The 27,909-nt window shown below is 40.5% G+C and overlaps 1 protein-coding gene across 1 annotated transcript in view; it reads left to right on the top strand.

Moving 5' to 3' along the window:
* LOC142760877 (AP-1 complex subunit mu-1) overlaps positions 1-26,961 on the top strand; it is a 49,260-nt gene extending 22,299 nt beyond the window's left edge. The window contains exons 6-12 of the mRNA XM_075864049.1: positions 2,191-2,317; positions 16,895-17,037; positions 21,714-21,785; positions 24,059-24,217; positions 24,590-24,715; positions 25,001-25,076; positions 25,726-26,961. Of these exons, the coding sequence (XP_075720164.1) occupies positions 2,191-2,317; positions 16,895-17,037; positions 21,714-21,785; positions 24,059-24,217; positions 24,590-24,715; positions 25,001-25,076; positions 25,726-25,748 (726 nt within the window). The 3' untranslated portion in view covers positions 25,749-26,961. The remainder of the gene's footprint in view (positions 1-2,190; positions 2,318-16,894; positions 17,038-21,713; positions 21,786-24,058; positions 24,218-24,589; positions 24,716-25,000; positions 25,077-25,725) is intronic.
* The last annotated feature ends 948 nt before the right edge of the window (positions 26,962-27,909 follow it).

Genomic DNA, 27,909 nt, shown 5'->3' with positions numbered 1-27,909 from the left:
AAACGCAGCGAAATACGCGAGTTGCTCAAAAGACGTCTGAAAATCAGGGGCTGTTTTCCCTTGAAAACTGATCCGTATTTTGAGACGTTTTTGTCTCTGCGTGTGAACATGCCCTAAGTCTACCATAAAGAGAAGACTTCATGAGAGCAGATACAGAGCGTTCACCACAAGGTTTGAAACCATTAATCAGCCTCAAAAATAAAAAGGGCAGATTAGACTTTGCCAAACAACGTCTAAAGAAGCCAGCCCAGTTCTGGAACAGTATTCTTTGTACAGATGAAACTAAGATCAACCTGTACCAGAATGATGGGAGGAAGGAAGTATGGAGAAGGCTTGCAATGGCTCATGAGCCAAAGCACACCACATCCTCTGTAATACATGGTGGAGGCAGTGTGATGGCATGGGCATGCATGGCTGCCAAAGGCACTGGGTCACTAGTGTTTATTGATGATGTGACTGAAGATAGAAGCAGCCGGATGAATTCTGAAGTGTTCAGGGATGTAATTTCTGCTCAGATTCAACCAAATGCAGCAAGGTTGATTGGACGTCGCTTCACAGTACAGACGGACAATGACCCAAAACATACTGTGAAAGCAACCCAGGAGTTTTTTAAGGCAAAGAAGTGGAATATTCTGCAATGGCCAAGTCAATCACCAGATCTCAACCTGATCGAGCATGCATTTCACTTGCTTAAGACAAAACTTAAAGGGAACCTGTCACCAGCATTTCACCTACTGAACTTTACTTCTCTCACTGGCCGCTGCTCTAAAAAGTTCATTGCCATTATCCCCTCTCCTAAACTCCTCCGCCAACTATAATAACGGTCTGCAAGCATTTTGTGCCTTTTATCGTAATAATCCGGTGTCCCTTTGTGCGCACAACTGAGAAGAGGACATCAATTCACAAGCACGGGATTGTGTGTGCTGGGGGAAGGCGAGGAGCTGTCAATTAAAAGTAAGTTGGCGGGGTAAACTCGGAAAGACTTGAGGAATGAAGATTTGACTTTTCAAACGAAGATATGACTCCTATGCTCATTAGCATACAGTGTAGGAACATTAAAAAAACTGAATACTAAAGCTACAGAGCGACTAAAGACAATTATAGGTTATATAGAAATGATTTTTCACCTACTACCACCAGGTATTGCTGGTTTAATAGGTAAAATGCTGGTGACCGGTTCCCTTTAAGGCAGAAAGACCCACAAACAAGCAACCACTGAAGACAGCTGCAGTAAAGGCCTGGCAAAGCATCACAAAGGAGGGAAACACGGCGTTTGGTGATGTCCACGGGTTCCAGACTTAAGGCAGTCATCTTCTGCAAAGGATTCGCTATAAAGTATTTAAAAAACCATTTTATTTATGGTAATGTTAATTTGTCCAATTACTTTTGCGCCCCTGAAATGAGGAGGCTGTGTAGAAAAATGGTTGCAATTCCTAAACGTTTCACAGGATTTTTTTGTTCAACCCATGCAGAGGGTGGCATGCAGAGCCCAAATCATGAAGATTGTGTCACTGTCCAAATAATTCTGGTCCTAACTGTATGTCTATTGGATGTTGGGACTAGGTGACAGGTCCTCTTTAAGGCTGAAATTTGTTACATCATTAAGGGGTTAAAAGGCTTGAAACATAAATTTAAAATCTACATAAAAATACATTTTTGGGATGGTTTTTCGAATTTTCGAGACTTTGCGAGTTAAGGAGGTTTTTTCATCAAATAAAGTTGGTTCTTCGTACAAAGTTCTAAATTTTGAATATACTTTCTGTATTTAGCTCCTCATGATAGTCAAGATCTCAGCTGTCATATAGATATATCAGCGGATAAAAATCAGTTGTGTTCATGTGATGGATACACAGGCGCTCGGCTCGTTAGAAAGAGCTCTAACTAACTACTGGAACGAGCCATGACCACAACTGATTTTCGTCCTATGGACATAAATAATAAAAGTTCCTATTGAATGACTGCAAGCAGAGATCTTGAAAATCATGAGGAATTGATATCGTCAAGCGCCGGTGGTATCTGTCACTCTAAACGACGACTCCTATGTGAATAGAGCATTACAAGGACAAAATATTAAGATGGCAAATTGTGGTAAATCTATCATACTAGGAAAATAATCTTTCGGTCTGAAAAAATGTTTTTCTGTTTCTTGGGCAGTTCTAGTAATAAATTGGAAATGTTCTTTTATCTTAGGTGAGTGCCAATGGAAATGTCCTGCGAAGTGAGATAGTCGGGTCCATTAAGATGAGAGTCTTTCTCTCTGGAATGCCTGAACTGCGTCTTGGGTTAAATGACAAAGTTCTCTTTGAAAATACAGGACGTAAGGAAGCAATTTATTTGTTCATTTTGCTAAATTTTTTATTTTATAGTTTGTGTACCTAGTATTTTAAATTGATTTATACTCTGAATTAGGGTTGTCACAATACTAGAATTTGGACTTCGATACCGATGCTTTGTGTAGTATTGCGATACTCTATACCGAAACGATACTTTGCCAACAATAATAATAAGAAAAAAGTTCTTCCATTTTCTGATGTGAGGCGCGTGGTGCGATGAGTTTTGAATCTCCATGTGCCTCACATTAATAGTAATTAACCCCATCATGTTCCTCAGTCATAATGGACAACATTGGGTTAATGTGTGAGGTACATGATGGGGTTAATTAGTATTAATTTGAGGCACATGGAGGCTCAAAATTCATGCCATGTGCCTTACATGAATAAGTGAAAGAAAGCCGTTTTTATTTTATAACCTCGTAAACATCATAAATGACACTCCATTTGAAATTACGGTGAGACGATGTGTATATTTTATGTATTGAGACTTCTCATTTAATGTTTATTGTAAAAAAAACGTTTTTTTTAATTTTATTTAAAATGTACTTTTTGTTTTAAACATTAATGTACAGGCATATATCTAAAAGTACGCAGGCAGTTGTTGGGACATAAGTATTCCCTAACAACAGGAAATATGGTCCGAGCCCTGAGGTTCTTTAATGGACTCAGGGCGGTCTGCCCAAATATGGTATGTCCTTCGATCGTGTCACAGGGATTCCAAAGGGCATCCCTCCTTCTCATTTTCCCTTTTGAATGCTGCGGTCTGCTTTGAGCGCAGCATTCAATCAAGGGAATCGTGGCGGATATCAGAGGTTTCTTTGATCTCTGCCATTAGAGCGGGGCTGCGGATGTGTAATACAGCCATTTCACGGCTCCTGACAACAAGTGTGTGCGTGCGGTCAGCATGAGGTGATGTGGCCGTCGCTGCACTAATGAGCGGTGGCTCCGGCACTGAAGATAGAACATGGGTGTGTTTTGCAGTGCGCCCGCTATATTCTGTCTTCAGTGCTGGCGCTCATTAGTGCAATGCCAACCGCATCACATCATGCTGTTTGCGCGCACACTTCTTGTCAGGAGCGGGCAATGGCTATATTACACAGCCGCATATGTTACAATACTAAGCTTTGCGGCCGCGCAGCTTATTCGAAATACATGAATTAACGGCATTAAACCTTTTGAGGGTGCACGGTATGAAAATAGTATCGATATTTCCATGCATCGTGCAAACCTACGCCGAATGGGCTAAACTTGGATTAAAGTACTCTACTTAGTGACAACTAATACGCCTTTTCACAGTGGTCACTAACAAGTTTTAGGGTAGGCCCTTGTTTTTTCACTGCGACCTAGTCCAAGTCTTGCACTAGTGTCCCTCCCATGTGGGTGCTCGGCGGTCTGAAGACAGCCGGGGTCCTGCTGTAACGGCTGGGATCGGAGTTACTTCCGATCTTGACAGTTTAAGCCCTTAGATGCCGCTGCCAATAGTGACCGCGGCATCTAAGTCGTTTCAGAAGGAGGGGACTCCCTCTGTCACCCACTGGCATCCTGCAAATGCAGTTGCGGGCCGCCAATAGGTTGCTATGGAAGCCACGGTCCTAATAAAGGCTCCCAGGCCTGCCATGGCTGTATGCCTAGTTTTACACTGACTGGCAATCATGCTTTGGCATACTGAGTATACAAAAGCATTTTGGAATTGATCAGAAGATCGTATAGTGAAGTACTCTAGTGTGACTACAAAAATGAATGTGAAGTATTGATTATGATTTTTAAACGGGGTAAACCGTTAACCCCTTAAAGAGGCTCTGTCACCAGATTTTGCAACCCCTATCTGCTATTGCAGCAGATCGGCGCTGCAATGTAGATTACAGTAACGTTTTTATTTTTAAAAAACGAGCATTTTTGGCCAAGTTATGACCATTTTCGTATTTATGCAAATGAGGCTTGCAAAAGTCCAACTGGGTGTGTATTATGTGCGTACATCGGGGCGTGTTTACTACTTTTACTAGCTGGGCGTTGTGTATAGAAGTATCATCCACTTCTCTTCAGAACGCCCAGCTTCTGGCAGTGCAGACACAGCCGTGTTCTCGAGAGATCACGCTGTGACGTCACTCACAGGTCCTGCATCGTGTCAGACGAGCGAGGACACATCGGCACCAGAGGCTACAGATGATTCTGCAGCAGCATCGGCGTTTGCAGGTAAGTTGATGTAGCTAGTTACCTGCAAATGCTGATGCTGCTGCAGAATCAACTGTAGCCTCTGGTGCCGACACGATGCAGGACCTATGAGTGACGTCACAGATCTGCACTGCCAGAAGCTGGGCGTTGTGAAGAGAAGTGGATGATACTTCTCATCAGAACGCCCAGCTAGTAAAAGTAGTAAACACGCCCCGATGTACGCACATAATACACGCCCACTTGTACTTTTACTTTTCAACACGCCCAGTTGTACTTTTGCAAGCCTCATTTGCATAAATACGAAAATGGTCATAACTTGGCCAAAAATGCTCGTTTTTTAAAAATAAAAACGTTACTGTAATCTACATTGCAGCGCCGATCTGCTGCAATAGCAGATAGGGGTTGCAAAATCTGGTGACAGAGCCTCTTTAAGGACGCAGCCTAGTTTGGGCCTTAAGGCTCAGAGCCCATTTTTCAAATCTGACATATTTCACTTTATGTGGTAACGTCGGAATGCTTAAACCTATCCAAGAAATTCTGAGATTGTTTTCTCGTGACACATCGGGCTTCATGTTCGTGGTAAAATTTGGTCGATATATTCAGTGTTTATTGGTGAAAAATTGCAAAATTTAGACAAATTTTTCAAAAAATAGCATTTTTCATAATTTAAATGCATCTGCTTGTAAAACAGACGGTTATACCACCCAAAATAGTTACTAGTTCACATTTCCCATATGTCTACTTTAGATCGGCATCGTTTTTTGAACAGTCTTTTATTTTTCTTGGACGTTACAAGGCTTACAACATAAACAGCAATTTCTCATATTTTTAAGAAAATTTCAAAAGCCTTTTTTTAAGGTACCTCTTGAGTTCTGAAGTGAATTTGAGGGGCCTATGTATTAGAAACCCTGATAAAACACCCCATTTTAAAAACTAGACCCCTCAAAGTATTCAAAACAGCATTTAGAAAGTGTTTTAACCCTTCAGGCATTTCACAGGAATTAAAGCAAAGTGGAGGTGAAATTTGCAAATTTCATTTTTCTTGCTGAATTTCAATTTTATTACATTTTTTTTGTGTAACACAGAAGGTTTTACCAGAGAAACACTACTAAATATGTATTGTCCAGATTCTGCAGTTTTTAGAAATGTCCCACATGTGGCTCTAGTGCGCTCGTGGAATAAAACACAAGCCTTAGAAGCAAAGAAGCACCTAGTGCATTTTGAGGCCTCTTTTTTATTAGAATATATTTTAGGCAGCATGCCAGGTTTGAAAAGGTGTTGAGGTGCCAAAACAGTAGGAATCCCCCAATAGTGACCACATTTTGGAAACTAAACCCCTCAAGGAATTCATTTATGGTTGTTGTTACCATTTTGACCACACATTTTTTTCACAGAACGTATTTGAATTGGGCTGTGAAATGAAAAAAGTCATTTTTTCCAATAAAATGCCATTTGTGATCCAAATTTCTTATTTTCACAGGGAACAAAATACCCCATTTTGTTGCCCAATTTGTCCTTAGTGTGGCAATACCCCATTTGTGGTGATAAACTGCCGTTTGGGCCCATGGGAGGCCTCAGAAGGGAAGGAGCGCTGTGTGTCCTTTGGAGTCCAGATTTTGCTGGATTGGTTTTCGGGTGCCATGTCACATTTTGCAGAGCCCCAGAGGTATCAAAGCAATGGAAACCCGCCAGAAGTGACCCCATTTTGGAAACTAAACCCCTCAAGGAATTCATTTATGGGTAATGTGACCATAGTTTCTTCACAGAACTTATTTGAATTGAGCTGGGAATTAAAAAAAAATATATTTTCTCCAATAATATGTCATTTTAGCTCAAAAATTCTTATTTTCACAAGAAATAAAATTACTCAAATTTGTTGCCCAATTTCTCCTGAGTGCAGCAATACCCCATTTGTGGCGATAAACTGCCGTTTGGGCCCATGGGAGGCCTCAGAAGGGAAGGAGCGCTGTGTGTCCTTTGGAGTCCAGATTTTGCTGGATTGGTTTTCGGGTGCCATGTCGCATTTGCAGAGCCCCAGAGGTATCAAAGCAATAGAAACCAACCACAAATGACCCCATTTTGGAAACTAAACCCCTCAAGGAATTCATTTATGGATGTTGTGACCATTTTGACCCCATAGTTTTTTCACAGAACTTATTTGAATTGGGCTGGGAATGAAAACAAAATTATTTTTTTCAAATAATATGTAGTTTTGGCTCAAAATTTCTTATTTTCACAAGAAACCAAATACCCCATTCTGTTGTGCAATTTGTTCTGAGTGCCGCAATACCCCATTTGTGGTGAAAAACTGCCGTTTGGGCCCATGGGAGGGCTCAGAAGGAAAGGACCACCATTTGGCCTACTGGGGATTTTCTAGTGCGAAGTTATGTATGCAGAAGCACCTGAGGTACCAGTACAGTTGAAACCCGCAAGAAGTGACCCCGTTTTAAAAACTACACCCTTAAGGCATTCATCTAGAGGTGTAGTGAGCATTTTGACCGGAAACCTACACCCCATAAACTGTAATGTGTGTTCTCCCGGGTATGGCAATACCCTACATGTGGCTGTTATCAGCTGCCTGGGCACACAGCAGGGCTCAGAGGGGAAAGACGAGGGGGGATAAGCTGTGCGGAGTGCATCAGGGTAAGTAAAACTGGGGTAGATTATAAACCAAGGCATGTATGATAAATTTTAAAACACTCTTTCATACAGAGCTCTGGTTTTTCGGGACACGTGTCACATTGATATATTGTGTCATCCCTTATCGCCCTCTTATAGCAGACTTTGCACCTCTTTTGACTTTTTCCCTTCTTGCCAGTTTGGGGAACTTCTCCTGGAAAGTGTTGCCACCCTGGTATGATGCGTGTGGCCCCGCTTCCGGGGGTCCCTCCCTGTCCAACTTCACATGGGAACCAAGGTTACATAGTTACATAGTTAGTACGGCTGAAAAAAGACACATGTCCATCAAGTTCAACCAAGGGAAGGGAAAAGGGAAGGAAAAATTTCTACACATAGGAGCTAATATTTTTTTGTTCTAGGAAATTATCTAACCCTTTTTTAAAGCCATCTACTGTCCCTGCTGTGACCAGCTCCTGCGGTAGACTATTCCATAGATTCACAGTTCTCACTGTAAAGAAGCCTTGTCGCCTCTGCAGCTTGAACCTTTTTTTCTCCAGACGGAGGGAGTGCCCCCTTGTTTTTTGAGGGGGTTTTACAAGGAACAGGATTTCACCATATTTTTTGTATGTGCCATTAATATATTTATATAAGTTAATCATGTCCCCCCTTAGTCGTCTTTTTTCAAGGCTAAATAGGTTTAATTCTTTCAATCTTTCCTCATAACTTAAATTCTCCATGCCCCTAATTAGCTTCGTTGCTCTTCTTTGTATTTTTTTCCAACTCCAGGGCATCCTTTCTATGAACTGGAGCCCAGAACTGGACTGCATATTCTAGATGAGGCCTCACTAATGCTTTGTAAAGTGGTAATATTACATCCCTGTCCCGCGAGTCCATGCCTCTTTTAATACACGACAATATCCTGCTGGCCTTTGAAGCAGCTGATTGACACTGCATGCTGTTATTGAGTTTATGATTTACAAGTACACCCAGATCCTTCTCAACAAGTGAATCCGCCAGTGTAGCTCCCCCTAGGACATATGATGCATGCAGGTTGTTGGTACCCAGATGCATAACTTTACATTTATCTACATTAAACTTCATCTGCCAAGTGGACGCCCAAACACTTAGTTTGTTTAAATCTGCCTGTAATTCATGAACATCTTCCATAGTCTGAACTATATTGCATAGCTTGGTGTCATCTGCAAAAATAGAAATAGTGCTATTAATCCCATCCTCTATATCATTAATAAATAAGTTGAATAATAGGGGTCCCAGCACTGAACCCTGGGGTACACCACTTATAACCGGTGACCATTCAGAGTAGGAATCATTGACCACAACTCTCTGGATACGGTCCTTGAGCCAATTCTCAATCCAATTACAAACTATATTTTCTAAACCTATAGTCCGTAATTTACCCATTAGGCGTCTATGGGGGACAGTGTCAAATGCCTTTGCAAAGTCCAAAAACACTAAATCCACAGCGGCCCCTCTGTCTAGACTTCTGCTCACCTCTTCATAAAAACAGATTAGGTTAGTTTGACAACTTCTGTCCTTAGTAAAACCGTGCTGGCTGTCACTTATAATGCTATTTATTGTCACATAATCCTGTATATAGTCCCTCAATAGCCCCTCAAACATTTTCCCCACGATGGATGTTAAGCTTACTGGTCTATAATTACCCGGGGAAGACATAGAGCCCTTTTTGAAAATAGGCACCACATTTGCCCTGCGCCATTCCCTTGGCACTATACCAGTCACTAGAGATTCTCTGAATATTATGAAAAGGGGGACAGAAATAACTGAACTAAGCTCTTTAAGAACTCTAGGGTGTAACCCATCTGGTCCCGGGGCCTTGTGCACATTTATTTTATTTTATTTAGCTTGGACCATCTCTACATTCATCCAATTCAGTATATCAACTGATATATTAACAGCACTGGCACCGGCTACATCAGCTGCTCCTTCTTCAGTTGTATATACAGAGCTAAAGAACCCATTTAGTAACTCTGCCTTCTCTTGATCCCCTGTGATCAACTCCCCATTACCATTATCTAGGGGTCCCACATGTTCAGACCTGGGCTTTTTTGCATTTATATGCTTGAAGAATTTTTTGGGATTTGTTTTACTATCCTTGGCCACCTGCCTTTCATTTTGTATTTTTGCTAATTTTATTACATTTTTACAGATTTTATTAAGCTCCTTATATTTTACAAAGGCTACAGCTGTACCCTCAGATTTGTATTTTTTAAATGCCCTTTTTTTGTCATGTATTGCCCCTTTCACAGAATGTGTAAGCCATGTGGGGTTTAATTTGAGTCGTTTATACTTGTTACCTGTAGGAATAAATTTTGCACTATAATAACTCAAAGTAGATTTGAAAATCTCCCATTTATCATTTGTTCCATTATTTGACATTAGTTCTTCCCAGTCTATATCCTGAATTGCAGCCCTCATCCTGGGGAAATTGGCTTTCTTAAAATTAAATGTTTTTGCCCTCCCAGCCTGCGTTTGTTTTTTACAGTATAGGTAAAATGTAACTATATTATGATCACTGTTACCGAGGTTTTCACGAACATTGACATTCCCAACAAGATCTGCATTATTAGAAATGACAAGATCCAACAGAGCTTCACCTGTAGTCAGGTCTTCCACAAACTGGCCCATAAAATTTTCCTGCAACAGGTTGAGGAAATGTCTCCCCTTTGCAGTTGAAGCCGAACCATGACACCAATTAATATCCCGGAAATTAAAATCTCCCATTATCACTACAGTACCCGCCTGTGCAGCCCGCTCCATCTGTTTATATAGCTGAACTTCCATCTCCTCAGTTATATTGGGGGGTCTATAGATTACACCAAAAATAATTTTTTCAGTGTTTACCTCCCTTTCTAGTTCCACCCACAAGGTTTCAACCTCCTCACAGTATTCACCCACTATTGTCTCTTTCACATTCTCCTTCATATCATTTCTCACATACAGACATACACCACCACCTTTCCTATTTGTCCTGTCTTTCCGAAAAAGTGTAAAACCCTGTAGATTTACAGCCCAGTCATGAGAAGAGTCCAGCCATGTTTCAGCAACACCAACTATATCTATATTTTCTTCCAGTATCAAGGCCTCCAGCTCCCCCATTTTGCTTGCTAGACTTCTGGCATTTGTGAACATACACTTTAACTTGCCTGTCAGTTTTTCACTTTTATTATCAGAAATGTGATTTGACATTAATCGGGCCTTTTTATTTACACTGATGTTTTGTAACGAAAGGATCTCCTTATCCTGTTGTCTAGTCCTCTCCCCACATTCTGTTTCTCCCCCCACCAATATAGTCTGACCCCTCTCTAACCTGGCTACCCCTTTTTTTTCTACATTGACCTCCCTCCTCAGCCCTAGTTTAAATACTCCGCCACCCCAGCTAGAATTCTCTCCCCCAGCACAGCGGACCCCCTTCCATTTAGGTGCAAATCATCTGCAGAATACAGTTTGTACCCCAATGAAAAGTCAGCCCAGTGCTCTAGGAACCCAAATCCTTCTCTACACCAAGACTTCAGCCATGCATTTAACTCCCTGAGCTCCCGCTGTTTTTCCTGTGATGCGCATGGCACAGGCAGTATTCCTGAGAATACTACTTTGGAGGTCCTTCCTTTCAGCTTGTAGCCTAGTTCTTTAAAATTATTCTTAAGGCTCCTCCACCTACCATTTATTCTGTCGTTGGTACCGACATGGACCACGACAGCTGGATCATCACCAGCCCCTCCCAGCAATTTGTCCACCCGTTCCACCACATGCCGAACCCTGGCACCAGGGAGACAGCAAACCATTCGGTTGAGGTGGTCTTGGCGACAAATTATTCTATCCGTCTTCCTGATTATAGAATCCCCTACGACTATCAATTGTCTTGGCTTACCTGCATTACCATCCCGCCGACTACTAGCTGGGCTGTTCTCCCGGCTGTTAGGGAGATCAGTATCCACTAGGGCTGCCATTTCTGATACTGACACCCTCGCATCATCACCCAACTTGGCAATTTTGCCTGGAATGTCAGAAACCGGATCGGCCTTCCTTGTCTTTGACCCCTTTCTACTGCCCCTAACTACATTAACCCAGCTACTTACCTGATCCTGCTCACCCATGTCTTCACCCTCCAGTTGTAACCCACTAACTGCATGCTCTGTGAGCAGCAAGCTCCGCTCAAAATTGTCTATCCTCCTCAGGTCAAAGATAAAACATACGAAATCAACATTACTTGTATTAAAGGAACAATGACTTTCCTATTCACTACAATAAAACCAAGATGGGAACTCCAGACAAGATGGCTGCTGCACGAAATTAAATCATTTAAACATTATCATCACTTTCACATATTACATATCTTAGTAATTCGGCAACCTGCTTGATAATTCACAATGTAATTTCATACAGAGAATATAAGCAAATAAATCATCCTTCACAGTACCGACCCATTTCTATGGTCACATGTCATTTACCGTGTAAATTTAAATGCAAAATAACAATAGCTTTTTGAATGTGACCATGGAAAACCCCAAAAAAATTACTTGGTCATTAAGGCCTAAAATAGAAAGTATAGTGTCGGCTTCTGATACCAAATGATGTAGCGTACTTAAAACTCGACGTCATAGTTACGTAGGTTGATAAAGACTTTTAATAGATATAAGCTAAAAAATCATAATTTCGTGAATCACGACTCAACTAAGCAGACACCGTATCAAAACTTCCAACCTCTTAAATGTTTCTCATATCGGGTATCGCACTGGTTTATATTATCCATACCATGACTAGGCTAAACTTTACGCCATAGGATCCTGGTCTGCTGATCCCCCCTTAAGTATTTGTAAAATATCACAGCCCTATGAAGTGGTCAAATAAAGCAAGAAATCCCTAAGTGTCCTATATAATGTCCCGAACACCTTGCTGCCTTACTAGCTGGTCTCATACATTAATGTGTCGCCTGCTTTTCTGTAGAATTTACTTATAGTGTCATACTCTATAGATTGGCTGTTTTTATCAGGCGATTCTTTGTGTGTATGTGTGTGTGTATGTATATGTATATATATATATATATATATATATATATATATATATATATATATATATATATATAATTTTTTTTATCTCCGCCTAGTGCAATCCTCACCGCTTATATTCTTGATGTTAAATGACAGTAAGGAGAAATAGAAGATATATGTCCCTATTAGAGTAATAGATACAAAGTGATTGACTGAGGATATTTTTATTCTATTTTTAAAGACCTCCAGTGATAACACAACTTTCCACGTCTGCTTCCCCCATCTGACTATATACCACACTCTACGCTTTGCTTTTTTTTTTTAATGTATACTGTACTTATTCAACTTAATGTCTTTTATTTTAAAAAAAACAAAACTCCATCTTGATTTAGATTTCCCCAGCTTTATCTTCCTCTCTGCTTTGCTATCAATCCCATGATGCTTCAGCACAACATCACATGACCAGCTAAAGACCATACCATTTCTACATGCTGGGGGACACTGATTATCATTCCTTCTATATTCTCCTAAATAAGCTGAGAAACCAGAAGTATACAGACAGGGAGGCTGCACTATATTCTTCTACATTATACCTGTGTAAGTATCAGTGGTAGCTGATGATAGAAGATCTCCATAGACTCATGTAAAGAAAGTGCGTCACCGAGCCTGATTCACACTGCTGCTAAGCAACCATCCCAGTCTGATATATATAGAGATAGAAGCAGCAAGAAAAATAACAGGTGAGAGACTGACACATGGCATACTATAATGGTGCACATGGGAAAGTTATGTTTTGGCTGGAGTGTTCCTTTAATCTAAGCCTACCTGTCTTAAGTCAGTTAGCGAACAGCATTTACATTTAGCTAAACCACCACCAGGTAACCACAATGGCAATATTGCATTTGTATAATATTTTAGTACGCAATAGGTTACAACCATGGAGTATGTCGCATCCTAAATTGGACCTGCAAGATGCCAAAATGGCATTAAAGTACAAAACGCAAACCACATAACACCAGTTTCTGTAAACCATTCAAGTTCCAAGATTGCACAAAAAGTGCTAGTGCTGGTAGATTGAGTCAATGACACGTTGTTACCCGAGACCGGAAAGACCACAGAACACCCTTATGCGGTGTAGCTTTTTCAAGGGTAGTATTGTACTGAGGTTGCAACCATCATTTAAATACCTCAAGCAGCTAATCTATATCAACCACCTAATTGCCGCTTTTGTCTCCATGATCATATGCGTCAGTGAAAACAATGGCTCTGCGTTAAGCCGTTACTTCCCAAGGCCCCCCCCCTTCAAACGCGTCATATGAGGAGGGCTCGGAGCACAACGCGGCAAGATATTCGCGTTGTCATGGCCACAGAGACACATGTACACAAGCAGAGCGCCATACGGTGACATAAGACTATGAAAGGTAGAGTCCACCGATGTTTAGTAGCGTAATTGACTATATAATTCTCGATTTAAAAATATTGATTTGTCAAGGAAAAATTTAAATTCATATAGTAATCCATCACAATCAAACCAATAATTGAAATTGAAGGATTATTAAGTTACCTATTTAATAAATATCTAAAAAAATAAATGTGTACAAAATATAATAAACATGTGTAAATACAAAAATACACTTAAAAATAAAGAATGAAAGTTAAAAATAAAAAAAAAGTTGCATTTTTAAATGCAATTATCTGATTAAAAATAAAGTGCAAAAGTGTTCTAAAGTCAATTCCTGTCCATCGTCCATCTTCTTCCCCAATGGCCTATTTTATTTTGGGTCTCGCTTCATTATCTATCTGGTTTCTAATTGGGCAAGAGTCCCTTTTTCCAATCCCCTCGTGGATTACTGAAGTGGACGCCTATCAATCTTTTTTACTGTAAATCCTCTTGCATCAGTCATGTTCTATTTTAAAATGCTAAGGCCCCATGCACACGACCGTAAAAAACCTCCGTTTTTGGGGACCACAATTGCGGTCCGCAAAATCGGAGCCATTCACTTTCATTGAACACTGACACCTTTCCGTAGCACTACGGAAGGGTGTCCGTGCCGTGGAAATGTTCCGGGAATTATGGAACATGTCCGTTCTTTCGCATTTTGCATTATGGGAGCACGGCCCGAAAATGCGGCAGTCAGCGGCCGGCCGTGCCCGCAATCGCGGGCCGTGATTGCGGGCGCGGTCGTGTGCATGGGGCCTTAGGGATGGGTTTCAGTCAAGACCAATCCTTAAAGGGCTATGTACACCTTCTAAATCATATTTTTTTTTCTTCTTTTTTTTTTTTTTTAGATACAGCTGCTTAATATCATATTAATGGAATCTAAGACCTCATTGAGCTTGGAGGCAGGCAAATGGCAGCTGGCATTTAATGTTAATGTAAAGTGATTCTCCTAGGCCACAGATCTAGTATGGCTACGTACACTAGATGTCCAAAAGTGATGAATAACGTCCCACTATCTGGCCATCTGGTGGACAAATCTGGGTTTGGCTGATGCCAGGAAAACGTTACCTACCAGCATGCATAGTGCCTACTGTAAAAGGGATAGTGGTCTGGAGCGGTTTTTCGGGGTTTGAGCTAGGACACTTATTTCCAGTGAAGGGTTATGTTAATGCTATTAATATATGTATTGCATGCAAAATACATTTTAGACAGTTGTATCATACCAACTATGTGGAAAGAGTTTAGGGAAGTCCCTTTCCTGTTCTAGTATGACACTGCCCCAGTGCACAAAGCAGGGCCTATAAAAACATGGATTGATGAGTTTGGTGCGGAGGAACTCAAGTGGCATGCACAGAGCTTTGACATTTAACCCTATTGAACGCCGGTTGCAAGCCAGAACCTTTCTTCCAGCATCAGTTTCTGACCCCACAAATGTTTTTTTGGCTAAATGGGCACAAATTCCTACAGGCACATGCCAAAATCGTCTGAAAAACCTTCCTAGTAGAGTATGTTCTAGCCACAAAAGGGGTCCAACTCCATTTTAATGCCCATGGCTTATATAGCTAAAATACTGAAAGGTGTCCGTGGCCAATAGAAATTAATGGGTCCGTAATTACTGATGAAAAATACGGTCGTGTGCATGGAGCCTTATACTGATTACCAGTGAGGCCCTATGCACACGACCGTATTTTTCATCAGTAGTTACGGACCCATTCGTTTCTATCGACCACGGGACCTTTCAGTATTTTTACTGATGGGTGTCCCTGCTGAAAAACTATAACCTGTCCTATTCTTGACCGTAATTACGGCAAGGACTCTCCCATAGAAGTCGATGGGAGCTTCCGTAAATATGAACTGCTACTGATGTGCGTCCGTATTTACGGAAGCATTGCTAGGCAACATGTTGTTGACATCATTTGCAACCTCCCTCTTTTTGTACTGATCCGTATATATGGATGCAATACGGACTGTATTCACGGACACCCTTCCGTATATACGGATGAAATACGGATGCCTACTGATCCGTATTTGCGGACAGTATTTTGGGATAGATGAAAATACTGTCGTGTGCATGGGGCCTTCGCTAAAGAGCATCACTCTCCGGCCCCATGCACACGACCGCGCCCGCAATCACGGCCCGCGATTGCGGGCACGGCTGTCCGCCGACTGCCACCCGCATTTTCGCGCAGTGCTCCCATACAAAGTATGGGAGCATGGCCCGCAAAATACAAAAGAACGGACCTGTTCCATAATTTTCTGAACATTTCTACGGCACGGGCACCCATCCGTAGCGCTACGGAAAGGTGTCCGCGTTCAATGAAAGTGAATGGGTCCATTTTTGCGGACCGCAATTACGGAGGTTTTTTACGGTCATTTGCATGGGGCCTTGGGCATCAGCTTCAAATACAATGATCTTTTTAATTTGTATAAATGTATACATGGTCTGTACATAGAATTTGCAAACAAACTGTTCATTCCAAAAACTGTCTGGAGGACATCAATTACATGTGAAGGAAAGGCAGTCCCATCGGGAGTACAGGAAAATGTTCTTTGCAGCAAGAGTAGCAATACTTTGGCATTCTGTCCCACAACAAATGGTGATGGCAAAACATAGGCTCTGTAGAATTATTCTAAATTGTTCCAGGGAAATTTTAACGCACCCCCCAACTTTAGTATTGGAAAGAGCCATTTTAAGGCCCCACACCACATAAGCTGTCGTGTGTACAGGAGGAATAAACTTTTTTTTATTTTTTTTTCGCTTTTTCTTGCTCTCGCTTAACGGCTATCATGTCTGCCATAGACTCCACACTAATAAGAGAATCCTGCTCTCCTATCTCTATCACATATATTGAAACAGCAGAAGCATGGAGGAGATTATACAGCAGTAAGGATCTCTTTCTAGTCCTCCTCCCCTCTCCATAGACTTCTCTGGGCAGGCTGTGAAGAGACACACCTCCACTTCCTGCAGTTCGTCTCCTTTGCTTGATAACGGGCTTGACAGCAGATAACCGGAAGGGAGACACTAGTGGCAGTAACTTCACCCAGAATTTACATGTATAAAACAACAAAATTTTAACGGTAAGTTAAGTACAAAGATTATATCTAGATATATTTTTTAGATGAGCATAAGTTATTTGTAAGGTTAGATCCCATTTCCCACAGCTCTTTAAGGGACACTATCTGTATAAATACAAACTACTTGATTTAGCACCTGACAAATGGTAGTTGGTGTCTGAAAATGTTTTGTATATATGCAGTATTTTACACAAAGATGACTTACATAATTTATGTCCTTTTAGGTGGAAAGAGCAAATCTGTGGAGCTGGAAGATGTTAAGTTCCACCAGTGTGTGCGCCTATCCAGATTTGAAAATGACCGGACTATATCTTTCATTCCTCCAGATGGGGAGTTTGAGCTCATGTCTTATCGTCTAAACACCCATGCAAGTGTCCTTGTATATTATACTTGTACGGAAGGAGAATAGAATTCTGGGAAATCCCCTGTAGTTCGTACAATTTAAAAAAGACGCTTGTCCATTTTTAACCAGGGGGTGGGTGAAGTTAAGGCGTTTGGGTAAATGTTCGAGTTCTGTTTATCCAGAGAAAGGCAAAAATAAACCCTGTCATGAGACAATCTGCCCTAAAAGGGAAACCTTTCCTTGCTGATGCCAAGTGGCAAAAAGACTGGATTAACGTTAAATCATTCTATACGTTTAAATTAGAGCTGATGTTACTTTGTTCTAAGAAATTATTTAAGCTGTGCTTGAAGCCATCAGATGTTGAGGTAGACTATGTACAGATTCACAGTTCTTACAATAAAGGTTTGTCGATTCTGGAGATTAAACTTTTTTTCTTGTCTAGGCAGAGTGCCCCCTTGTCTTTTTAGGGGATTTTACATTTGTTATGGGCTACTAATATACTTCTATAGATTTATCTTGTGCTCTCTTAGAGGTCTCCTCTAAATCGAATAATTTTAACCTTCTCCTAGCTAAGATTTTCCATGCCCCCTTACCAGTTTTGTGACTTTTCTTTGTACCTTTTTCCAACTCCAGGTCATCCCTTGTATGAACTGGTTCCCAGAACTGATCTTCATATTCCAGATGTGGCCGCACTAATTCTTTATAAAGCAATGATTTTATGTCCCTTTTCTTGCGAGTCCATGCCTCTTTTTAATATACAACCGTATCCTATTGGTTTTAGATGCAGCTGATTGACATTGCATGGGCTAGGGGAAAATGTGGGTAACTGACTCAGTGATAACCACCCTCTGTTTTGTAACGGTCACCATTACTAGTTTGGTACCACAGGGCGCCAGTACTGGGCCCGATGCTGTTTATTATATTAATAACCTTGTAGAGGGGTTGCACAAAATTAAATTTTTTCCCAGATACTAAATTGTGTAAAGTAATTTTACACAAGTGAGGACAGTATTCTGTTACAAATGAAGCTGGAGAATTTGAAGGCTTGGTTAGAGAAGTGGCAAATGAGGGTTATTAAAGGAGTTTTCCGGCGCCTTATTTGTTTTTTTTTTTGTTTGTTTTTTTTTTACCTTTTATATTAGGAAGTTTATTCAATGTTTAGATAGTGTTATGCAAAAAAAATTTGTGCCCCTAGAAAACACCTTTAACACTGATAAATGTAAGGTTATGCACTTGGAAGGGGATAATACATGTCACCAAACATACTACTATGACCACACATGGAATACAGTTTTCGGCACCAGGGTACAAGAACAACATAGTGGAGCTTGAGCATGTTCAAGGGTGGGTAGACTACAGCACCCAGAAAGATTCTCAAAATTAGTTATTTTGTTTAGAAAAAGACGAATGAGGGGTGACCTAATTTATGTATCAAAGGTTAATACAGAGATCTCTCTCATGATAGATTTATACCCAGGACTGTAACTATAACAATGCGGCATCCTCTACATCTATAGGAAAGCGTTTCTACACTGACATAGAAGTTTCTTTACTGTAAGAGCAGTGAGACTATGGAACTCTCTGCCAGAGGAAGTTGTTATAGTGAATTAAAGCCTGGATGCCTTTCTTGAGTGTAAGAATATTACAAGTTATGTTTACTAAATTACTGTAGATGGGTATTCTGGATAATGAGAATATTGGAGGTGGGTAGAAATGTCTCTATAATGAGGAAAATTGGATTTGTCCTCATGGAGGTTTTTGCTTTCCTCTGGATCAACTTTGCAGAACAATAGCTGAACTGGATGTACATATGTCTTTTTTAAATTTTTTTATTTCTGCCTTAAAGAGGCTCTGTCACCACATTATAAGTGCCCTATCTCCTACATAAGGAGATCGGCGCTATAATTTAGGTGACAGCAGTGCTTTTTATTTAGAAAAACAATCTATTTTTACCACTTTATGAGCGATTTTTTTGCTTTATGCTAATTTGTTTCTTAACCCCTTAGTGACCAGCCTATTTTAGGCCCTAATGACCAAGCTATTTTATTCGTTTTTCTATAGTCTCATTCAAAGAGCTATAACGTTCTTATTTTTTCGTCTACATAGCTGTATGAGGACTTGTTTTTTGCGGGATTAGTTGTACTTTTTAATAGCACCATTTTTGGGTACATATAATTTTTATATTAACTTTTATTAACCTTTTTGGGGGGGGATTATAAAAAAAAACTGAAATTCCGCCATTGTTCTATGCGTTTTTAAATTGACGCCGTTCACTGTGCGACGTAATTAACATGTTACCTTTATTCTATGGGTCGGTACGATTACGGCGATACCACATGTGTAGAGGTTTTTTTATGTTTTATGACTTTTGCACAATAAAAACACTTTTGAACTAAAATTATTTGTTTTTGCATCGTCGCTTTCCAAGAGACGTAATTTTTTTATTTTTCCATCAATGTAGTGATTTTTTTGGGCTTGTTTTCTGCGGGACAAGACGTAGTTTTGAATGGTACTGTTTTGGGGTGCGTGGGACTTATTGATTCATTTTTGTTATGACTTTTTTGGGGGGCAATGGAAAAAAATTGCAATTTCGCCATGGTTTTTTGCGTTTTTTTTTTTACGGTGTTCACTTTGCGGTTTAAATTACATATTAACTTTATTAATGGAGTCATTACGGTCGCGGCGATACCACATATGTGTATTTTTTTTTATTTTTTTTTTACACTTTTACTAAATAAAACCACTTTTTATGGAAAAAAATGGTTTTATTTCTTTTTTTACTGTACTTTTTATTAATAATCTTTATTTCACTTTGATGACTGATTTTATTAGTCCCACTAGGGGACTTTACTGTGCGATGTTCCGATCGCTGCTATAATGCTCTGGTATACTTCGTATACCAGAGCATTATTGCCTGTCAGTGTAAATCTGACAGGCAATCTGTTAGGACGTGCCTCCGGCGCGTCCTAACAGTAATATGTCCAGGGCAGACCTGGGGGCTTTTATCAGGCCCCCGGCTGCCATGACACCCCATCGGAGACCCGCGATTTCATTCGCGGGCCGCCGATGGGTGACAGAGGGAGCGCACTCCCTCTGTAAACAAAGTTAAATGCCGCGGTCGCTATTGACGGCGGCATTTAACGGGTTAAACGGCCGCGATCGAAGTAAACTTCGATCGCGGGCGTTGGAGCAGGAGCTCAGCTGTCATCAGACAGCAGAGCCCCGGCTCCTGCCTGCACGGGAGACCCGTGAAGGACTTAGACTAGGCTGACGTGAAAAGGCGTCAGCCTATCCTAAAGCCCATTAGTGACCGACGTGAAAAGGCGTATTAGTGGTCACTAAGGGGTTAATGCCCAAGTGGGCGTGTTTTTACTTTAGACCAAGTAGGCGTTTTACAGTTGAGTGTATGACGCTGACCAATCAGCATCATACACTTCTCCCCATTCATTTACACTGCACTAGCGATATAGCTATATCGCTATGTGCAGCTACATACACTAACATTACTGCAGTGTCCTGATAATGAACATACATTACCTCCAGCCAGGACGTGATGTGTATTCAGAATCCTGACACGTCTGAATCTTTTCTGTGAGATTTCCAGCAAGGCAAACGTAATCTCGTTTACATAGTAATCTCGCGAGATTACGTTTGCCTTGCTGGAAATCTCACAGAAAAGATTCAGACGGGTCAGGATTCTTAATGCACATCACGTCCTGGCTGGAGGTAATGTATATTCATTATCAGGACACTGCAGTAATGTTTGTGTATGTAGCTGCACATAGCGATATAGCTATATCGCTAGTGCAGTGTAAATGAATGGGGAGAAGTGTATGACGCTTATTGGTCACTGATTGGTCAGCGTCATACACTCCTCTGTACAACGCCCACTTGGTCTAAAGTAAAAACACGCCCACTTGGGCATTAAGCAACTCATTAGCATAAAGCTAAAAATCGCTCAAAGTGGTAAAAATAGATCATTTTTCTAAACAAAAAGCACTGCTGTCACCTACATTATAGCGCCAATCTCATTATGTAGGAGATAGGGCACTTATAATTTGATGACACTATTTTATTAATGCCTTTTCTCCTAACTAATTTAATAGGTGCTATGATGCTGATAACTACAGTGTAAATTGTGTTTTAAAATGTTTATTATTTGCAAAGTTGTTTTTCTCCAAATATGCTAATTTGGAAGTGGAGAACTGTATGATGCAGATTGGACAGTGTCATACAGAAAACATCTAATCCGCATCATACAGTTCTCCTCTTCCCAGCCTGGCGTGATCTCTTCAATCGCGAGATCACGCTGTGTTGCTGGGAAGAGAACTGTATGATGCTGATTGGACAGCATCTTACAGAAAACATTACACTGCCAAGTGTGAAAAGAAAGCGTAACCTACAATTTGTCAAATATAGCCATATTAGCATATTTAGAAAAATGCTCAGAACTTTGCAAATAATAAATGTTTAGAAACACAATTTCATTGTAGTCATCAGCATCATAGCACCTATTGGATTATTTAGGAGATAGGGCATTAATAAACTAGTGACTGGTCCTTTTTAAAAACTAGGATAAGACCACCTCAATTTTTTGCTATAATGGATGACCTATACTTGAACACTCATAAAATCACATGATCCGCGGTTTATTTATCACTGAACTTTACAATAATCCCCCTCAATTTCTACTCTTTTAGGTGAAGCCTCTCATCTGGATTGAATCTGTAATAGAAAAACATTCCCACAGTCGAATTGAATACATGATCAAGGTTGGTACACTTAACACATGCTTGTACTGTAAAACCTAAATAAAACAATACATTTATATTATATAATCCTACAATAAGGATACCTGAAATAGAAAATAAAGTTCTCTCTTGCTTTGAAACCATTTAGCTGCTTCTACAGTTAAACATTATAATGTGGGAAGGTATTTGCTAGAAGAGTAATTTAAGAGGTCTAGGAATGGGTGTACATTATTGAGGTGATAAACTCAATGTGGAGTTCAGAGGTAACCAGCAATGATCCTTTATTCATACTTCCGCTGTTAGAAGGTCAGGATAAGGTAGAAAAGAGAATAATTCAGATAAATGAAGTAATTGGTGTCCAAAGGCTAGTATAAGTTTATATGAATAGTTGATACAGCGGTAACCCTTTATTTAACATAAGTAGGAAGAACATGAAGAAAATTTTGTGAGGAGACCCTTGAAATAAGTGTGAGCCCTTTCAAGTACAAGCAAAAATTGAAATCGATGCAAACCATGTAAGGGCAGCGCCACGGCCCCTTCAAACAGCGGATCGGTCGGGCTGTCTAGAGTTGGACCCACGCCAATCTAATATCGATTGATGGCCTATCCCAAGAATAGGCTATCAATTTAAAAATCCCGCATAGCCCCTTTTACATTTTTATTTATTTTTGAGTGTTGCAGCTAGGAGGCTGACACTAAGCATTAAGTGTTCGCTCCTCCTACAGGATACACCCTCCTGCAAACAATGAGCTAGCCTCCATATGAGGCAGACACTCCTTGTGCAGCAAGTTAAGTTGTCTTATTCCTATTTTGGTTACTACTGTGCCGTTGCCCCCCTGCTAAAGATGACTAGCGGGACTAGAGCATTGGAGCTCCACTGTCGCCCACCAACCCAAGGGTCACCCAGTTTCCAGCTGTCAACCACCAGTGCTCCCTCTCCCCAGTGAGCGGCATTATGAAGTGGTAACCTTTCTGGTTGCCATCTGGCATCTGAAAAGGAGAGATTGCCTTGGAGGTGAGTATTTCTTAATCCACTCCCTCCTTTCTCTTCCTGGGTCCCTCTGTCTGCAGGGCCCATAAAAGTGCTTGATCTGCACGTTCGCATGCACCTCTCCTACTTCGTCTGTTTCTCCCCCAACTCTGGGAATTCGGTCCGAAACTTACTCCCCACCTAGGGATGTGATGTCAGAGTGAAATTTCTTATTCGGATCTGTATGATGAGCAGTCTTCGAAACGGTTTACCATTGTGGATAGCCTGATTACAGCTGTCCAGGATACCTTACAAATCAAGCATGTAGAGTCCTCTGGTCAAGAGGCCGCCCTAAGCAGTCTCCCAAGGTTTTGGCCTTCCATTTCGTTTTGGGATTTGAGGACTAAGGAATGGAAACATGGTGACAAAAAAAGCTTTCTCATGCCGCTCGCTTTGATCTTGTACACTTTCTCAGAGGAGGGCTCTTTCAAGTGCTCAAGTCTGCAGTGGTGGACCCTCAAGTCTTCCATTTAGCTAAAATAGCTACTATTCCCACGGCTTATGCAGAGTCTATCTGCAATCTTCTGGACTACTGTATTAAACCACTTGCCTCAGACCAAATCCTGACGCTCTGACCTCTCTAGGAAGTCAGGATCTCATGCCTCACGAAGGCCTTCCCAGCAGGTTGCAAAGTACAAGCCCTCCATCAGACCCTGGCGTTTCTGGCACCCTCGCCCAAAGTCTTCTAAACAAGGAGCAAATCGCACCACCTCAGCCTGAAGGTTCTCCCCCACTCGAGCCTCCTCAGGCTCTTTCTATTCCAGGATGTCTGGCTCGCCCACATTACGAACACCTGGGAATGGGAGGTGGTATGTGCTGGGTACAAAATGGTTTTCTAAATTTCTACCCCAATTGTTTTTTCCAGTCCACCCCTCATTGTGTCTTTGACCCCAAAATTAACTGGATGGGATAAGGATTTTACTGTGTACTCAAAAAAAATCTCTTTTTGGTGCTTGCAAGATTTCACATTTGGCTATATTATTATATGAAAATTTTTCTTTAAACATTTTGGTTGTATTCTAGATAGATCTCTCAAAGTCTAAAGTTTGAGACCATATTAGGATGCATTTTATATGAAGCTGTTAGGAGTTGTTGACCAATAGTTCTCTGCAATGTCAAGTCACAGGGTATTTCTATGATGCACTAAAGTAAAAATCTGTTCAAATTTGTCATTTAACGGTTCTATGGGCGACCGCAAACTCTATGCATGAATTGTCATGTAACATCCTTTTATATATTTTGGATTCCTTTCTCTTTATTACAGGCCAAAAGTCAATTCAAACGCAGATCCACTGCCAACAATGTGGAAATTCACATTCCAGTTCCAAATGATTCGGATTCTCCTAAATTCAAAACCACAGTTGGGAGTGTAAAATGGGTGCCAGAAAACAGTGAAATAGTGTGGTCTATAAAGTCTTTCCCGGTAAGATGCATTTAAGTTTTTTAGGGCATTTTTAGATTTGTCCTACCAAAGTGCAAGGATTGGCTGCCATCGTAATCTAGAATAATCCTTGGTTAAACCAGCATAAACAAAGTCATGTGGGGACTGGGTTGTATCATGTTAATCTAATTATTTAATTTGGACAACATCCTTTCCTTTAGATACTTTCACATTTCATTGAGATACTTGCAACTCCTTCGTTTTTCATTTCTTCTTTTTCTCTCCACCAGTTATTGCTGTTGTTGAGGTCCAGGGCTTGTGAACCTTTTTGTCTGTTTTAAACCACATTGTTTTAGTATATCTTAGTATTGTTTTTAGAACCAGTGTTTTATTTTCTTGTTTGCGCTGTTGCAGGGTGGAAAGGAGTATCTAATGAGAGCTCATTTTGGCCTCCCAAGTGTTGAAGCAGAAGACAAGGAAGGAAAACCCCCTATAAGTGTGAAGTTTGAAATTCCTTATTTTACCACCTCTGGAATCCAGGTATGGCACAGCATAAGGGCATTCTAAAACAATTCTATGCCAAAGTACATGGCCACATACTTAGAAGGCAAGATACCCAGAAATAATATCCTGTAGCAGTGTTATAGCATTTATAGAAGGTTAAATAGCCCAAAAAAATGTTTTAACGTTTTATTGTGATTGCAAATGCGGGTGAAATTTGCTGCCTTTTTTTTTTTTTTTTTAATATATATATATATATATATATATATATATAATGCTTCTTTATTCATGAAAGATTTATGGCAGTTTTACATTCTTCTATAGGTACGCTACCTGAAAATAATAGAGAAGAGTGGATACCAAGCATTGCCATGGGTGCGATACATCACCCAAAATGGAGGTATGGGCAATGATTATACCTCAGAGATGGCAGCAAATTAATTTAATATAGGAGGATGATTGCTCTATGGCATTAATACACAAATACTTAAGACTATCTAAAGGCTGCTATGCCTAATGTAATGTAACCTAATCTGAAAATGTCCTAAATTATTAGACATTCTCCGGGACATATACATTGATGGCCTATCACTGCGGAATAGCTCAATGAAGGAGCCACTACTTGAATAGGACTGAGCTACCCGGCACAGTCATTTGTATAGATTTCCACTGTACCTGTGTAAAACACGAAAGGGATGCCTGCAGGAGAGTCATGGTCCCTTCATTTTGCTGATGGGCGGCGGTCCAGGTCGTCGGATACCCACCTATCAAATATTGATGGCTTATCATAATGTTAACTTAAATCCTGGAAAATTCTTAAATATAAGAAAATATACGTTTGCTACAGTAATGTTCCTTGTGTAACAAAAGATCATGAAATCATCCTGCAAATAGTTTATATGATGAACTCTTGTTATGAACGGGTGTATAGTGCTCTAAGATCTGATCTTTTCTACGCACATACATTTTGAGGATAATTCCAGAATTTTGATGCAAACTAATGTTAATTGCAATGTATTGATATTTTTATCCTTCCCTCTCTCCAATAGACTATCAGCTGCGAACACAGTAAAGAAGTGTCAATCTATGATTCTCACACATAATATTTAGTAGAAACCAGAAATTTTATATGAAGGGTCGAATAGATAGTTGCTCTGCGGAAGAAATCTGCTGACGTTGAAGGTTACAAAACCCTGTCTTCAAGCTGCTGAACAGTTGTCCATATTTACAGAACACAACAATGTAATCCATACACCTCTACATGGGTTTGAGTAACATCCTGGAAAGGCATTTTTGTTTGTCTGCATGGTCACTATTATGTTTTTTGTATTTTCCAGGGTGAACCCAAAAACTGTTATACATCTGTTACACGAGCCATAGTTTGTTTGCTTGCAAATATGTGAAAAAACAACTACAATGTGCCTGTATTGAAGTGCCATCATTTTAATTACAATTGACTTTAAGGGCTCGTCCACATGCTGCAGAATTTCCGTGTATTTTCCGGCTGGAATTTCAGGTGGAAATAACGCTGCAGAATGAAGTAGATAGTTGATGAGATTTAACAAATCTCATCCACATGCTGCGTAAAAATTTAGAGCAGAAATTGACAGGCAGTGCGTATTTTTCGGACCGCATCATGTCAATTCCTGCTGCGGAAAGTGGCCAGAATTGCTGCGTTTTTCAGAGGATATGTCTCCATCTCCCAACATTGTGAAAAACACCGCAAAATACGCACCATTTTCTGACTTAAAACCAGCATAAAATGGTGCGTTTTTGCCCCATCGGAATGTCTACGTTTTTCAATGGAATTGCTGCAGATATTTTCTGCAGCAATTCCGTTGTGTTTGGACAAGCCCTAAGACGGTTGCAGGCCCCCGACAAGACAACAAGTGCTTTGCAGCTTCAAACAACCTCCCCATTTTAATGTTGGATTTCTGTTACAACCAAAAAGAAAGCATACATGAGTAGAAGCCATTTGCCAGCTTTACAAATGTCTCGGCTTATGAGAACTTATTTCAGTATTTTTGTTCTGTGCTACGAAGAATTCAGAAGTCATAGTATTGGTTACTTTAGTAGTTAATAGGTGAAATAGTTTGCTCTGAATAAATGTATTTCTCCTATTGACAAAGGGACCAATATAATTTGGTCAATTTTGGCAACAATACAAGACTAAATTAAATCTGTAGAACACTTTACCTGGTCACTAGATGCCATTTTTAACTTTGCAATCGTTCGTTATGTTGGCAAGACTGTGTTTTTGTTGCATTAAAATGCAGATTAAATGAACGTTTGAGTTTTTACACTTTTACTCCTATACAATACCAAGTTTTTATAGTGAATAGTCCTTGTTTTTCCTCACTGGTTTACCTTATTGTAGTGTCATCATTCTACCTTTTCTCTGAGGGAAACCATCTCAATATGCACTGACTTACTAGTGAGCTTTTATGGAAAAAAAAACATCAGAGTGGAATAAAGCAGCAGTCTGAACCACTTCAGGTGTGTTTTACTCTTCCTCAGACTTCCTTTTACATCCTAGATTACCATGCCACTAAGCTGTAATGCTTGATCATAGCTCTGCTTTATCCCCTTCCCGGCTTCGTGTGTTCATAAGATGAGTGTGTCGGCTGTATGAAACAGCTGACACTTCAGTGCAACGAATGGGATACAGCTCGGTTAACCCCTTTTAGATTCCACAGTCAATGGTGACCATGGCGTCTTACCTGTTAGAAAAAGGGGGAATTGGTGGAGCTGAAAGGAAAAAAATGGTGCAAACCTAGGGCATTACCCACAAACAATGTGGAATGGAAGGTGTTGTAGTGATAGGCTCACCTGGTGGTGTTGTGCTAGGAGCACAACACCCCTGTAGATTGGGTCTTTGATATTGGTTATCCAGGGAACTGCAGGCCACGGGTTGTGCCGGCTTCAAAATTCTTTGTCCGGTTTCCAGAAATGGTAGCAATGTGGTGGGATGTCTCAAAAATCAGCCTTAGGCCTTATTCACACGAATGTGTTATACGTCCGTGCTACGCGCGTGATATTCACTCGCGTCGCACGGACCCATGTTAATGAATGGGGCCGTTCAGACTGTCAGTGAATTTCACGCAGCGTATGTGCGCTGCGTAAAACTCACGACATGTCCTATATTTGGCCGTGTTTCGCACTGCACACTGAAGCACTTCCGGGTGATGCGCGCTTAAATAGTAAAAACTATGAATGAAAACAACGCACTACGT

The sequence above is a fragment of the Rhinoderma darwinii genome, chromosome 1 (assembly GCF_050947455.1).
Source record: "Rhinoderma darwinii isolate aRhiDar2 chromosome 1, aRhiDar2.hap1, whole genome shotgun sequence".
Lineage (NCBI taxonomy): Eukaryota > Metazoa > Chordata > Amphibia > Anura > Rhinodermatidae > Rhinoderma > Rhinoderma darwinii.
Note: the sequence above shows the minus strand (reverse complement) of the source record. Positions and strands in the feature narration are given on the sequence as shown.